Source organism: Xenopus laevis, chromosome 9_10S (assembly GCF_017654675.1).
Source record: "Xenopus laevis strain J_2021 chromosome 9_10S, Xenopus_laevis_v10.1, whole genome shotgun sequence".
Lineage (NCBI taxonomy): Eukaryota > Metazoa > Chordata > Amphibia > Anura > Pipidae > Xenopus > Xenopus laevis.
Genome location: NC_054388.1, coordinates 49,002,920 through 49,020,250, shown reverse-complemented (window position 1 = coordinate 49,020,250; position 17,331 = coordinate 49,002,920). Strand labels below are relative to the sequence as shown.

Genomic DNA, 17,331 nt, shown 5'->3' with positions numbered 1-17,331 from the left:
GAAGACTTAAATTATGAGGGTATAATGTCAAGGTTGGGGTTGTTTTCTCTGGATAAAAGGCGCTTGCGAGGGGACATGATTACACTTTACATTAGAGGACATTATAGACAAATAGCAGGGGACCTTTTTACCCATAAAGTGGATCCCCGTACCAGAGGCCACCCCTTCAGACTAGAGGAAAAGAACTTTCATTTGAAGCAACGTAGGGGGTTCTTCACAGTCAGGACAGTGAGGTTGTGGAATGCACTGCCGGGTGATGTTGTGATGGCTGATTCAGTTAATGCCTTTAAGAATCGCCTTGGATGATTTTTTGGACAGACATAATATCAAAGGTTATTGTGATACTAAACTCTATAGTTAGTATAGGTATGGGTATATAGAATTTAATTAAAAGTATGGAGGGGTGTATGTATGGATGCTGGGTTTTCATTTGGAGGAGTTGAACTTGATGGACTTTGTCTTTTTTCAACCCAATTTAACTATGTAACAAAGAAATTGGTGAAATATGTGTAATGGTGTAATAGGAAAGGATACAGATACTAATAAATCAGAAGGGGTGGGATCCTGGTGCTGACACACAAGATTAAGCATTGGGAAAGAGGCCCTGGTCAGGAGAGACATTTGGGCACTCGCAGGGGGACCCAGGGACAGGAGAAATACTGAGACCCTGGTTTGAGAGCTACATTAGTGGAGCTGCAGAATAAACACCACCACTGACTCAAGCACAAGGAATGTTGTTGATATTGTGGTTGTGACGTCACACCGTGCGGGACGAGAACAAGGCCGGATGTTATGAGCGCGTGATTGATAGTTCCGGGCCGGGGGACCCGGTGGTGCGTGAAGCTATGGGGCTCGAGTGGAGTAGCCCCGGGGAGAGGCAGCCGTTATTGTTCCCTGGTGGTCCCCGCTCTCCCCGTGTGTTCGGGCGGCGCTGGTTGGTGCTGCTTCTGTTCTCGTTACTGGCCTTTTTACAGGGCCTGGTGTGGAATAGCTGGGGACCCATTCAGAATTCGGCCAGGGCCGCCTACAACTTTTCTGGATTGGATATCGCTTTGCTTGTGCTATGGGGCCCCATCGGCTTCCTGCCCTGTTTCTTCTTCATGTGGCTCATGGACAACAGAGGTAAGTACTGCTTTGTTGGGTGGGTTCCATGGCATCAGAGAGAATTTCCTTATCTGGGGAAGTTGGGCAAAGATTCTGGGAGATTTATTTGCACAGTGACAAATCGCCTCTTCTTCGGGCGACGAATGTCCCTGAAAAGCCTTCCCGCCTGCTAAAATCTAAATTGCTGGTGGGATGGCACTCGGAGCGATTTGTTTTCCAAAGTCGCCCAAAGTTTCCTTGTGAGGCGACTTCGGAAAACGAATCGCTCCAAGCGCCATCCCGCTGGCAATTTAGATTGGTGCCGGGGGGAAGGCTTTTCGGGGAGATTAGTCGCCCGAAGAAGAGGCGATTTGCCACTGCGCAAATTTCTCGGAACCTTGGCGTGTCACTTGAGCGGTAAAATCGGTAACACTCCTGGCACCTGTGACTTTTCTGGTGTTACTGTGTTTTACTAATTGGGCCAGTGTATTTTGGGGGGGGAAGGACAATTACTGCTGCTTAACTTACAGGGACACTTGTGTTGGGTGGGTACTTGTACAAAAATGGGAGGTTGTGGGTGCACACCTGAGGCCACTTTCAAAACGTTTAGAGCCCTGTCTAAATGATTCAAGTAAAAATGCAAGTGCATGTAATTTTGAAACAGGGTTTTTTTTGTTACAAAGTTATGATCATAATATTGATAAGCCACCATACCACGTCAAGGTAAAACCCCACATGGTGGTCCCTAACTTATTAACCTCTAATCATAGTAAAAAAGGAATTTTACCTCTGTTTAGTAACAATTCTTTATGTAAACACCTCCTGTGCCTTGGTTTCAAACTGTGTGCTAAATCCTCCCCCACGAACTGCTGAGCGGCTTTTAAGAGGGAGAGACTGCCTAAAGGTGGGTACTTGTACGTGAGTGATTGTTATATCTCACAGGGGCAGTTTTATTTGGGATATGTTACTTCAGGGGTTATTTCTGGTTATTACCTAGTAGGGTCGTGTTATGGATCAAGGATCATGATTCTTCTCAAATTGGCAATATTAGTTGTGGGTGGGTAGCGTGTCAATTAATGGATATTAACCTAGAATTTCCATCACAGGGTGGTTGCTGGTTCCAGAGCTTATTATTTGTATTTAGGACTAAGCTTCCTGGCCTTGGGTTAGATTTTTGTTTTAGGGTGTGTTATAAACATGGCTTTTCTGCCACTGGGGCTTTTCTGTATAGAGTGGAAATCTGAGACAATATAGTCTTACTCCCTCCCGGGCAGTTGTGCTGTGTGGTGAGACAGTTTATCTAGTCTTGAGTAGGGTAATGCTCGCTCTCTCTTGGGGTTCCAGAGTCTAATGGTAGTTCTTTGTTCTTACCCCCACAGGGGCTGTTCTGTAGTGAAGACCCCCACATAACCAGGTTAATTAGTGGCTGTTTGTCTGGAAGAGTCATTAAGGGTAGGGATACACTGGGCGATTTGGGGAGTTTTAGTCGCCTGGCGACTAATCGCCGCGACTTTTCTCCCCGAATGCCTCCCCTCGCTCTGCGCCTGGCTAAAATGAAAAATCGCCTGCGATAATCACACGCGGCGATTCGTTTTCCGAAATCGCCCGAAGTTGCCTCACGAGGAAACTTCGGGCGACTTCGGAAAACGAATCGCCGCGTGTGATTAGCGCAGGCGATTTTTCATTTTAGCCAGGCGCAGAGCGAGGGGAGGCATTCGGGGAGAAAAGTCGCGGCGATTAGTCGCCAGGCGACTAAAACTCCCCAAATCGCCCAGTGTGTCCCTACCCTAAGAGTAGCACCACAAATAAAAATTATTTTATGCAGTGTGATTTTATTCCCACCATGTACAAACTGGGTATGTATAACTATTTATATAGGCTGTCAGTACATAATGTAGAAAGGTTAAAACAGTGAGATAAACATTGCAATAAATATACAGAGATTACATGCATTGTGGTGTGAACATAGAAGGAGCTCCTTGACCCTTAAGGTGGCCATAGACACACAGATCCGATCGTAGGAGTCGTACGATTTTCGGATTGTGTGTGGCGTGTGCCAACATCTTTCGTCCGGCGGAGATTGGTCGTTTGGTCGATCGGTCAGGTTTGATTTTGACCCGACCGATCCCGCCGGAGCTCATGGCACATCTTAATCTGATCGTTCGGCCATACGGCCGAACAATCAGATTACCCCGGATATAGCCATGCCTGTTAATGGCATATCGGGGAAAGATCCGCTCGTTTGGCAACATCGCCAAACGAGCGGATCTTTGCATCTTTGGCCACCTTTAGAGAGGGGCCGTGGTACTGTATTTTATTGCTGTATATTTGCCCTGCTTTGTTTTCTCTTAACAACCCCCCACCCAGTCTATTGTGTGCACTTCCAAGACAATCTGCCTTCCCAGATCATTTTTAGTGGGGGATTGTACAATTTGCCTGGGCCTAAAGCTGGCCATAGATGCGAATCCTCGAACAATCGGACTTCCCCATCTCCAGACCTGCCACTAACCTTTCAGATCAACTAAAGTAGAAAAAAACAGATCAGCCGATGTTCTTCCCCTGACAGCAATTGTACGAAAGTTATGTCCGACAAAAGCTAGTGACACTGAAAATCCGCCGATCGGCAATACATGCAGAGATATTATCGTTAGCCGACAGAAATCTTTTAACCTGTCCAACTGACCGAACGACCGATCTCCATGGGACGAAAAATGTCGGTCCTAAATCGAGGATTCGTACGATCGTATCTTTGCGTCTATGGCCAGCTTTATACGTCTGCAGCTTACAGACTTTTAGTGGCTGCTTTGGAGAGGACAATGCCTCTTGTGCCTGCTAATGGATAACAAGGTTAATAAGTATATTTTTCACTTGTCCCTCCTCAGTGACAACCAGTCTAGTGCATCTTTTGTTGGTCTCTTGGTACACTGCTGCATGTAGGTTCTGTTCAGGGGGATGGTGAGAATGTGGCGACAGTTGCCGATAAGCCAGTAGTATGATGCTGCCTATAAGAGGTTTATGGCCAATGTATTCACTCTGTATTGGTATGAACTGCTTAGCAAAAACAAATAGTTACTGGGGTGGGAGCAGTGCTTTGTGTTATTATGCCTCATGGACACCAAGGTTAATAATTAGGTGGTCCCTGGAATTGGACCCTTGGTTATTGTAGACTAGTCGATGTGTAGAAAGAGCGGCAAACGCCTAATATAGAAACACTCACCCTTGTTGTGACAACAGATAGGAACTCTAATAACATGCCATGCAAAACTACTAAGTCTGCCATGCCATGTCTGCTTAGGCCATGCCATGCCATCATGCTTAGGCCATGCCATCATGCATAGGCCTACATATACATGCTGGGCAGGCCCAGATATGTTAAATTTTGAGTACCATAGTTCTAGGAAGAGAGATTTGGCAGGAGATTTAGCAGGGATACAGTCAAAAGGACCCACTTGACCAGTGTTTGACTCCTATGGCTAGAGGAGGAGACCTCAGTGACTGTGAGAGTGGGGAATAGTAAGTGCATGTTTTGTAGGAGATGCAATGGGTAAAGTGGTGTGTAATGCAAAATACTGGCACAATTAGACAACTTTTGCCTTCTGAAAACTGCAGCACAATTTAACCCTCTTCAGTTAAGTGTAAAATTTTGCTCCAGAGGCTCAAAGATTAGCAAGTACGTTTAAACACCTTCAGCTGAGTCCCCTGACCTGCACCAACCTATATGTGCATTCCTTATGTTGCAGTGTTCATACATTACTGCCATGTGAGCAAAGCAAATGTGTGGCTGCATAACCGTTGCAGAAACTAGTTCAATGCATATCAAAATGCATCTTTGAATAAAGTGGTGAACAATGTCACATGGTTCTGCCTGGAGGATGCATCAGACTTGATTTCTTTTTCCCCTTTGGCAAGTTCTGAGTTCTCTCTCACAGGGGTTCATTAATTTGGCATGGGTAGTAATAGTACGGAACTGTAAAATGACTTTTTCGGGACCCACTTGCCCTTCAGGGTCCCGTGTTCTGGGTTTTGCTGCCATAGCACTTCCCTGTATCAAAGCTTGCATTACAATTTTAGTACCTAAGGCTCAGCGAGATTGACTTTCCTAGTCTAGGTGTCAAAAAGAATATATTTAGTTGACTTGATGTGCTGTTTGGGAAGCATTAAATCTCTCCCAACCCTTCCTACTGTATTCTAATCTTTGCAAAATCGAAAAAGCTGAAGAAAACAGCGGCTGTGGGGTTAATTTAATGGCTAATGAAATGAATGGAAGTGTCTTTGCTGTATATAAGGCGTACGTTGCATTGAGTGTATTACAGCAAGGGGCTTTATGTTGCATTGCAATCACCTCTTTCTACTATTGAATATAGTGAGATTTCTATGTATTGAAAGAGAGAATTATATTTGTCTAGAATAGGAGGCTGTTTATAATGAATTGTGTTTAGTTTGAGGATGACTAGCATATACCTTGCTATATTATTATTATTACTTTGCTATTATTATTATTATTATTAGAAATATAACAATGCTGCAATGAGACTAAACAAAGGCTGGAGCAGAGTAGTGAAGGCTTGGGCCGGGCTAGATCTGCTGGGTGGGGCCGAGACAATAAAACCTTTATAGAAGATAGAGGCAAACAAATTAAACAAGAAACCATTATATGATTATTCCTTTATATTTCTAATAGGCAAAATTCAAGGAGATTAAAAACAAGATGATTGTGTCCTCATAGCCGCTGCTGTTGGGGCCAGTGTCGGAAGGAACTTTTCTAATCATGGTTATATTTCCTTATCATTCAGACTGGGGGGAATAATATAACCCTAACCTCCCAGATTGTAAACCTTTGTGGGTAGAACCCATAAGCCAGCTGTATCAGTTTGTTTATATGTTAGTTATTATATGCCCTTATGCACAGTGCTGCTTTATAAATAATTATATGAGTAATATAATTCCGGTATTGATTTCTATGTTAATAAGTGTGCCAGTATCAGCAGGAAATCAATGTTTCTGTATTTAATTGTCCACCCAGGCTGTAATTTTTGGCAAATGGTGTGCGATCCGTATGCCTTTTGAATTAAAACATGAGCACCTGCTAAAAACTTTGTGAAACAATCGTATCATTATTGTGTCTCTCAGATGTTAAAAGCAAGTCTCTTCTACGTTGAGAGGAAGTCTTCAATTAGTGATTGTTAATATTGTAACATTTCTAGATATGAATGAAACAGTGTTATCTTAATCCCCCCGCCTGGAGATTGTTGTGAATTGTTGTGAAAACAGTGGATAAATCAATAAAAGTACACTTTGAATGCTTTCAGCTTGTTTGTGATACGCAACTCTCGTAAATGATTTGATATGTCTTTTACTGTTCGCATACGGAAGAAGAGTTGTATGCAATCTCGTAGCGAAAGTCAGTTGCTATAAGTTATAGTGTGTAGTACAAAGAAAGTTATAATCTATGTTTTGACAAGGAATGAAATATAAACAGAGTCTGAGGTGGTTAATCCTCCCAGCGCAACTATTTACTATTTGCTGTTAACGCTGGTTCATAGATTATGCAAAAGTATTGTATCGGGTCACCGATCTCTTATAATGGGTTATAAAAAATATATATGTCCACTCAGTATTAACCTCCCCGTGGGACAGATGATTCTTACGTGCATCAGTGAATTGCCATATTAGGCCAAAAGCATTATCAGTATTCAATTCATCACGTTATCCATTGGCAAGGAAAACACGGTTTCTAGAGCAAGAAAAAATATATAAAATAATTGAAAAAGCGTAGAACTGGGCAAAGTGCAATTTAAAAAAAAACATAATAAAAAATAAAAAAAAATGAATTAAGGAATACGTTCCCTAGAGTAAACCATGGTAACCCTCAACTGTTCTTATTGGATGAGGCTGGATAGTGACGATCTGTTGTTCTACTATGTAAACAGTCAATGGACACTAACTTCCACTATGTCTCATCTTAGACGAAGTCGCTGTAACTTCTATCGCCCTTGCTCCATGTATTGGAATCAGTGTCCGTCAGGAAATCTGAGGCTAGACCCTGTTAAATTACAGGTCTAAATTATATCATGAGAGACTGGTTTGTCATTGTGGTCTCGGAATCCAATCATGTGTGATCCAATTTCAACTCCGGCATTCCTATTATGTCCTGCGGCCGTTCACTGTAACTCACTACGGTCCCATATTGCTCAATGATGTTAATTGGTCAGTCAAAACAGATAACTGTGGGGGTCACTCGGCTTTCGCGCCATATCTTGTATTTAGTTTGATGGTTGTTCTTCCGGGTTACTTTGAAAAAGGCTGGTGTATCAGCCGAAACGTCAGTTTTTCTTCACTTGCAATAAAGCATTTTTTGTCCACTATAAGTCCTGCGAGTGCGGCTGCCTTCTTGGATGATTCACACGATTTGTGGAATTACACCCAAGCAGAAAAGACAACTTTTTCATGAGTGCCGCTATCTCAATCACTATATATATATATATATATATATATATATATATATATATATAATATATATCCCAGAAGTATCCATCATAGCTAACAATTCCACTATCACCCCCTCTCCCCAGGTCCGGTGCCTTGGGGTTATCCTAGATTCTGTCCTGTCATTCACTCTTCATATCCAGTCACTTATTAAATCATGTCACTTCCACCTGAGGAACATATCCAAAATACGATCATTTATCACCCAAGATGCTGCCAAAATTCTTATTCACTCTCTCATCATATCACTTCTAGACTACTGTAACTCTCTTTTAATTGGCCTTCCCCTCCAGAGACTGTCACCTCTCCAGTCCATAATGAACACTGCTGTGAGGCTCATACACCTCAGAAACCGCTCCTCCTCTGCCACGCCATTCTGTCAATCCCTGCACTGGCTTCCGCTACCTTTCAGAATCAAATTCAAATTAATGACCCTGACATTCAAAGCACTTCATAACTCTGCCCCACCCTACATCTCTGAACTCATCTCTATATACTCACCCATCCGCTTACTACGCTCCTATACTGACCTGCTACTCAACTCTTCTCTCATTACCTCCCTACATGCTTGCATTCAAGACTTTGCAAGGGCTGCACCCCTCCTCTGGAACTCTCTCCCACGGTCTGTCCAACTTTCTCCCAACTTTTCTGCTTTCAAGAAATCTCTTAAAACGCACTTCTTTCGAGAAGCCTACCCTCACTCTGCTTAACTACCAAACGCAACACCACATACAATACCACATTCCTCACCCACTTAATTCGATCTTGCCCACTCCCACACCTTGTGTATCACTCCCTTCCCTTTAGAGTGTATTCTCTTTTGCATAGGGCTTTCCTCACCTTTTGTACCGGTATTAATTGTGATGTATGTAACTCCATATGTTCTATGTATATAATTCATGTGATTTAGTTGTATAATCACATTTACTTTACAGTGCTATGCAATATGTTGGCGCTATATAAATACATGTTAATAATAATTAAGTAACCAAGTAAACACAGCCAGTGATATGTGGTGAGTACGTGCTTGTGATTTGTCATGTGAACCTGCAGTGTGCTAATGATGCACTGGCTGTGTTATGGACAATGCAATCCCGACTGTATTCTCTTGCTTCCAGGAGCCAGATTTGGGGATGGTAGTGATCATTTATTAAAATCTGCCTGTCCTTTGTTTCTCCCCAAAAAGGAACAGTTCAATGTAAAAATAAAAACTGGGTAAATACATATCCTGTGCAAAAAAAAAAATTTTTTCTAATATAGTAGTAGAAGTAGTGTTCTGTTATAAATCCAGTCTCTCCAGCCTTAATACACTACAATTTTGGCTAGCTAACTATATTAGAATTTTTTTTATTTCGAACAACCAGTTTTTATTTTTATACTGAACAATTCCTTTACGAAAATCACATCTAAGCTATCCTAGAAAAAGCAGGCAGTACCCTTGCCTGCACTTCTAGACCTGTTTTTCTTGGGAAGTTTAGCTGCTGTGTATATTCCCTTATTTAAAGGAACAGTAACACCAAAAAATGAAAGCGGTTGATAGTAATGAAAATATTATGTACTGTACTGGTACAACTGGTGCTTGCATCAGAAACTCTGCAATAGTTTATATTCAAAGCTGAATTGTGAGAAAAGGCACAGGATACACAGCAGATACGGTCTATAGTATACAATTGGATTCTAAAAGTATTTTATTTACTGTGTATCCTGTGCTTGAATGGCTGCCTCCGTGGCTACACAGCAGCGTGTTTGCTATAGGAGCACAACTATAGTTTATATACAAAAGCTGCTGTGTAGCCATGGGGGTAACCATTCAAGCACAGGATAACAGTAGATAGCAGATACGTTCTGAAGAATCCTATTGTATACTGTAGAGCTTATCTGTTATCTACTGTGTATCCTGTACCTTTTCTCCAGTTTGTGCACAGCGTATTAATGATTGGCTTTGTGTGGGTCCATCTGAAGGTTGCTTTGGCCAAGTAAGTTTTTTAGGACTGGCACTGATGATCAATCTATAGAAAATCTGTGAGTAACATGTCAGTGCAAGATAAATAAAGGTGATTCTTGCATTTGGAACACTAAAAACACATAAACTTCCTATTATGCCGTAAGAGCACCAGACTATAGATGGAGGAATATGATTTAAAGGCTTCAACGATAACTAATTTCGCTAGGAAGGCAATAAAGTGAGCGCTGATTAGGTGATGCCGGCACTGAGCTCAGATGAACACATTGCAGAACAGGAGTGTCAGCACAAATAGAAAGCTTTCGGCTGCCTTAGTTCCATGCTCAAATGTAGCAGTGCGGGTGCCACTTCCCTATTAGAGAGCAATATAACCTATTTTTTATCACTCTCACATTATTGGAGAAAGCTTGTTAAAGGAACAGTATCTCCAAAACATTAAAGTGTTTTAAAGGTATGAAAATATAACGTACTGTTGCGCTGCACTGGTAAAACTGATGTGTTTGTTTCAGAAACACTACTACAGATCATATAACCAAGCTGCTGAATAGCAATGGCAGAAATTGAAAAAAAGGCTATATGGCACAGGTTAAATAGTGGATAACAGATAACGCCATTATGTTCTACAGAGCTTATCTGCTATCTGTTGTGTAAACTGAGCCTTTTCTCCTTTGAATGGCTGCCCCCATGGCTACAAAGCAGCTTATTTATATAAACAATAGTAGTGTTTCTGAAGCAAACTCATCCAGTTAAATTCTCAGTTTAATTCTCCCAGTCTTTACTTAAAGGAACAGTAACACCAAAAAATGTAAGTGTTTTAAAATAATGAAAATATCATGTAGTGTTGCCCTGCACTGGTAAAACTGATCTGGTTGCTTCAGAAACACTACTATAGTTCATATAAACAAGCTGCTGTGGAGCAATGGCGGAAATTGAAAAATGGCTATATGGCACAGGTTAACTAATGGATAACACCAATATTCAGACAGATCTTATCTTCTATCTGCTGTGTAACTTGAGCTTTTTCTCCTTTGAATGGCTGCCCCCATTGCCACACAGCAGCTTATTTATATAAACAATAGTAGTGTTTCTGAAGCAAACACAGCAGTTTTACCAGTGCAGGGAAACACTGCATATATTTTTATTACTTTAAAACACTTTTGTTTTTTGACGTTACTGTTCCTTTAAGGGTTTAAGCAATAAGGCTTCCAGTTGACCTCTATCTGACAATATTTCACATAATTATTGCTGTTTGTCTCAAACCTGAAGTCCAGAACATTCCCTTTAATTATGTTTAGAAAATTAAAACCTATAGACGTAGCTGGGCAGATATTCATGTGATTTTTGTCTGTGGCTGAAACCTGCAATTGTGAAGCATGTTGTTATCTGTACCCAAATTCACATGACTAAGCTGACTGGACAGTAATTGTGCTTGGAACAGGGAACTGTTCTATGGCATGTGGTGAGCCAAGGAGAAGAGCAATGTACTGACTGGCAGGGTACTTGGCATTGTATATAGCTATTATTTCAGTGCAGCACTGACTAAATAAGTTAAGAGAACACTACACAAATGGGTGTGGCATCGACCTATTTATTTTATGTATATATTTTTTTTTTTTACAGGACTGGCATAGGCACATACATTGTAAACTTTGACTTACAATAGTTACTGTAAAGTGTATGCTGCCCAAGCAATAGTGTTGCATGACCTGGCTTGAAAGCCTTGGTATGGGCAGGTTGTGACTGAGTTTTTACTTTTTGTGCAGGTGGTGGACCCATGATCCTCCCAGTTGAACCATAAATGCCCTCTCTGTTAAGCTTTCCTTGTCGGTCCACTTCCCCCCATCTCATGATGTCAGAGATGGGTGGGCTGAGTACAGGTCTATAAGTAATGATACCAGTTAAACAAATGTTCAGTGCTAAAACGTGATCTTCTCAATTAAATGTCCAATATCCAATTAGTGACTTTGCAGCTTCCTGAATCATCCCCTCTTGTGCAGGAGTCCCAAATCTGATAGAAGTTGTTCTACTACTTGTATAAGTAATGATACATGCCTGTTTGGGAGCAGAGTAAAAATGGCACCACCACGCTGCCCAGTGGAGCACTTCCAAAAAAACCATTTCTTGACACAGGCGTGTAAACGTGTAGCCTATAATCAAGTCTCTGTGGAGATACGAAACGCATAAGGACTGAATAAATATACTCTTTTAGTTTACACGTCTGTGTGGAGGAATGTTTTTTTTTTTTGGGAGTACATCTATAATACGGTTTGGATCTGCTCCTTCAGCTGAATGTACAGGACAGTGCACCTGAACCTCCTCCTAAACTTGGTGTTAAAGGAACAGTAACACCAAAGTGTTTTAAAATAATGAAAATATCATGTACTGTTGCCCTGCACTGGTAAAACTGATCTATTTGCGTCACAAACACTACTATAGTTCATAGAAACAAGCTGTTGTGGAATGTTGGAAATTGAAAAAAGACTATATGGTACAGGTTAAATAGTGGATAACAGATAACATTATGTTCTATAGACCTTATTTACTATCTGCTGTGTAACCTGAGCCTTTTCTCCTTTGTATGACTGCCCCCGTTGCTACACAGCAGCTTATTTATATACCGTAAACAATATTAGTGTTTCTGAAGCAAACACATCAGTTTTACCAGTGCAGGGCAACACTGCATTATGTTTTTATTAGGGATGCACTGAATCCAGTATTTGGAATTCAGCCATATCCCCGAATCCATTGTGAAAGATTTGGCCGAATAACAAACCGAATCTGAATCATAATTTGCATATGCAAATTATAGGTGGGAAAGGAAAAATAATATTTTATTTCCTTGTTTTGAGACAAAAAGTCACTTGATTTCCCTTCCCACACCTAATTTACATATGCAAATTAGGATTCGGATTCGGTTCTGCCACACACAAGGATTCGGCTGAATCCTGCTGATGTTACTGTTTCTTTGATAACTTTGGCCCTGCTTCCTTTGATGTACTCTTTAGGGAATTGGCACATCCCACTGTTTTTTGATAGAACAAAGCCCAATAAAGCCATATTCAACCCTCTATGAGAACTGGTTGATATTATTTAAAAACATGTTTTTGGGACAATGCTGAGGCAAGTCCACCTTACCTGTGACTAGGGGAGTTTTCCTCCATTGTGTTTGTTTCTTATACCTCTTGTCAGTGAATGAGAGTATGTTTGTATGTCGCTGCTTGATATGTAGAAGTTACTTTTTCCTTAAACAGTGTAAATTGGTTACGTTTAGTAAGAGGGGCACGTCTGTCTACTCTGGGGGGACCTGTACTCTCTGCTAGAAATCCTTTCTATCCTGACAGCTCTTTTGTAGTTCATTTGACATTGCCTATGAAACCAATTTTCTGTTTTTAGAAAGTGCCAATCCTTTCTTTATATGCTTATCTGTCAAGCAATACTGCCACACTAAACTGTAAGTGATGTTTGCAGAGTATTAGTGGCACTGTTTTTTCATTTACCCTACTCCTTGTGGAGAGGCTTTGAAGCAAAGATAAACGATAAGAAAGCATGACATCTTTCCATTTTCATTTCCTTCTCAATTGCACCTTGCCGAGATGTTCTACCTTTTGAGTCGGCACCCTGGGGTAATGATAGAACCACAGAGACCGCCCCCTGCAGCGCCTCTCTTCTTACCCAAGGGACAGATAACTTCTGGCTTCTGCAAATAAATCAGATTTCTCATAATTATGCCAGAGATATAGCGAATGAGTGTTCCGACTACTGAAAAGTGTCACAACCAATTCCTGTGTGTGACAGACACCTTTATATTAAAATCCATAAACAGAATTTATAGTCTCAAAGGAAATTACCCCCTCCATCTCTCATAGCAATGATTTCCTTCCATCGAAGAAATGTCAGTCTTGATGGGGGGGGGGGGAAAAGCACATTTCCCCCCCTCTTCTGTTTATATAAAGAGTCTGACAGGTGATGGCAATAGCAATGAATTACCAATACTCTCTAAATGGTGCGTCTCACATAAAAAGCTGACATTTTGTTGTAGGTAGGTGAGCACAGGGGACTTGTGGGGTACACCCTGGGTCTGTTCCATTATTCAGGAAACACTTGTCCTCTGGGAATCTGTGTGACTCATGAAGCCTTAATTATTTCTTTGCTGACAGTGGGAATGTGCTGGTGTGGAACAGACTAAAGTCCTGCGCGGAACCAATTTCTAAGACCCGCAACCCGCATATTTACCCACTTTGATCCGCTACCTGACCCGGGCCCGTAACTGCCTTATTGGCAACCCAACCCGCCGACCACCATCGAACAGGAAGTGATATCATCATCATTCATTTATATAGCGCTGTCAAGATACACAGTGCTTTACTGCAGTTATAGCAGTGACATCATCAAAATTGGGCAGGGACAGAAACAAGTTTTGTAAAACTTTAAAAGGAGTAAAACATAGACAATAGTACATAACATAAGAAATGTACATGCCACCCGCAGACCGGCATTTATACCTGCACCTGAAAATCCTCCCCTCATTCCGCGGGTACCCGGTCTTCTGATTAGCGCTCTATACACACAACATTTCCACAGGCACTTTGGTTTTGGGGCTGTTTGTTACATTGGCCCTCCTTTTGACATGTGCAGTGGGAATAATCCATTCCCGGGATCAGAACTCCTTTTGTGATATCTTTATTTTTTGTTCGTTTTTGTATTATAAACACGTTATACAGAGGCCCCATATTTCAGTACTTCTACTTTCTAGCAAGGGCTGAAATTTTGGACTAAAGGGAGTTCTGGTCCCAGAATTGATCCTTACAAAATGACAATATACTTACTTTTTAATCAGATTGAGTTTTCAGTCTAAGGTCCCTCACATTCACACACTACAGTCTGTATATCAGGAGCAACTTAACCGATTTGTCTTTTGGGCGTGAGAGAAGCTGTACAGGTATGGGATCTGTTATCCGGAAACCTGTTATCCAGAAAGCTCAGAATTATGGAAAAGGCCGCCTCCCATAGACTCATTTTTATCCAAATAATGACAATTTTTAAAATGTATTTTCTTTTTGTATTTAATGAAACATTACCTTTTACTTGATCCAAACTAAGTTCTAATTAATCCTTATTGGAAGCAGAACCTGACTATTGGGGTTATTTAATGTTTACACGATTTTCTAGTAGACTTAAGGTATGAAGATCCAAATTATGGAAAGATCCATTATCTGGAAAACACCAGGTTCCAAGCATTCTGAACAAGAGGTCCCATACCTGTATTTGGAGGAAATCCGCATAAACTCATGGAGCAGATGGCTCTGGCGAGAATTGAACCTGGAACCCCACTGTAATAGGGCTAATCATTGCAGCACAATGCCGAGAGCTAAGATGCCAGAGGCCTGGGGGGTTTGGTTACCCTGCTGGGACACTGTTGATGCAGGAGGGCACCCATAATAGGAAAAAGCAGGATTACCTGTATTTATGTAGAGGTATTTATGCACACTGCATTGTACAGAAGAACAGGAGTCATTGATTAGGTGGTCTGGACATGTTCTCTTATAGCATTACATTAATGGCACAAATGTCCAATATCTGTTTCTTCAGGTCTACGAATCACTGTGCTTCTCACTGCGCTCCTTATGGTTCTTGGTGCTGGACTGAGATGTGTTCCTGTGGAGGATTTAGCAATCAGGAGAAAGTAAGTTCAGAACCTAGTGTAGTGATATATGTGTTATGTGCCATCCACTGGCAGCCTCTCCAGAGAGATACCGCTACAACACTGGCAGCAGGGGTATTCCCTTCAGTACAGCAGGAATGGCCCCTACGTTTCCTCAATGTCAGTTCAGAGAGATGTCATAATACTATGGCAGCATAGATATTCCCCTGTATTAAACACAATTCAGCAATATTTGTGTTGTTTGTGACTGTGTGTTTGAATTTCAGGCTGATACATGGAGGACAACTGCTAAACGGTTTTGCTGGTCCAACAGTGATGAATGCCGCCCCTTTCTTATCTACCACCTGGTTCTCGCCAGATGAACGCACTACTGCCACGGCCATTGCATCAATGTTAAGTTACCTGGGCAGAGCCTGCGCGTTTTTGGTTGGACCTCTGGTTGTTCCTGCTCCCAACTCCACCTCAGGCCTTCTCTTGTATTCTGGGAGCACTGGTGTAATCAAAGATCGTATTGAAGCGGTCATGTATGCAGGTACTGGCAAGTTTCAAAGTGTAGTACAGGTATGGGATCCGTTATCCAGAAAGCTCAGAATTACTGAGACATAGACCCCATTATTATCAAATAATGCAAATTTTTAAAAATCACTTATTTTTTCTCTGTAATAATAAAACAGCAGCTTGTACATGATCCCAACTAAGATATAATAAATCCTCATTGGAAACAGTTTGGGTTTATTTCATGTTTACAGGATTTTATTGTAGACTTAAGTTATGAAAACCCAAATTACAGAAAGATCCATTATCCAGAAAAAAAGAAGGTCCTGGGCATTCTGAATAAAGGGTCCCCTACCTGTACACTGTATTATAGAGTTAAAAATAAGGGTTACTGAGAACACTATAGGAGAAATCAGTCAAGTCTATCAAAAAAAGCTGTTTCTGATGGGAACCACCATGGCAGCTGTTAGAAAAGCCAAGTATATTAGGTATTTTATATCTGACACAATTCTTTTGCTTGGAACAATGCCATTAGTGCAGAATTGCGCACAAATGATCAGTGGGCCTCAGGCCTGTATTTAGGTCAGCCTTTTCCTTATTGAACCGTGCTACTGTATTGCATATGCACCGGTTGTAAAAATATATTCATATTCAATATCCATCTTTGTTTTTGTAGAGTTTGGAATAATCTTTGTGGTATTTGCTGCCATACTGGCCTACTTTCCTGCTCGCCCACCTGTACCCCCGAGTGTTGCTGCTGCCAGTCGCCGTCTCGGCTACAGGACCAGCATCTGTAGACTGCTAAGGTAAGTGTGGCCTTGAGGAAAATCATTTTATATCATTTAACCAGCTGACTAGCTCTAGTACCCAGTGCTCACTACCCTCCATTCTTTTAAGGTTTCTGCCTGGTTTTGCTGGAATTAAAAAAAAAAAAAATAAAATCCAACAAGGAAGTCATTGCTGAGGCCATTCCATATGCAAAAGGCCAGTGATATAACTAGAGGGTCCCTGGTGCAAATTATGCAGTGCATCACTCCATGTCTGAAATTCATTACCACAGCGCCCAGTACAGTTGCAGTGACCTCTATTAATGCATTGTCTTAATACAAATGCTGCCTGACACAAACATTGATTTGGGATATTCGTCGTACAGACACAATCCAAAGCTGAACCACAATGCACATTGTACTGGCCAAGGCTTTGAAGAATAGAGCCAGGGTTAAGTTGCCCTTTGCACAGACAGAAAGATGAATGCGAGCGCTCACAGTCGTTCTACAAAAGCCGCCGTAAATTTGTTAATGCATAAAGGCAAATGAATCCATTTATGAAATTGACATGCGGGATTAATTTAATTGAGAGTTCTGGCTGCGTGTAAAGGAAGGAACCTTCAGGTCGGGCTGATTTATTTCTTCTTCTGATTTACTGCTGAATATTCCCTTTCCTCTTCCCATCCGCTGTACATTCAACACTAATAGAACTCTCCACTTGGGGCGATCCACTTCCAGAAAGTTGCTTTTTCTTGGACGTCTCTCTGGCACCTTTTAGCAAAAGCGAAGAAAAAGTCACTGCTCCTCGCCATGTGTGATGAATTCATTTGCTCCCTGGTGACGTGCCAGCCAAGGGACCTGTGTCAAATTAGGAA

At 41.4% G+C, this 17,331-nt stretch overlaps 1 protein-coding gene across 1 annotated transcript in view; it reads left to right on the top strand.

The window, feature by feature from the left end:
• Positions 1–654: 654 nt before the first annotated feature.
• slc49a4.S (solute carrier family 49 member 4 S homeolog) overlaps positions 655–17,331 on the top strand; it is a 29,131-nt gene continuing 12,454 nt past the window's right edge. Inside the window, exons 1-4 of the mRNA XM_018238665.2 lie at positions 655–1,122; positions 15,122–15,215; positions 15,461–15,726; positions 16,366–16,495. Coding sequence (XP_018094154.1) covers positions 846–1,122; positions 15,122–15,215; positions 15,461–15,726; positions 16,366–16,495 — 767 coding nt within the window. The 5' untranslated portion in view covers positions 655–845. The remainder of the gene's footprint in view (positions 1,123–15,121; positions 15,216–15,460; positions 15,727–16,365; positions 16,496–17,331) is intronic.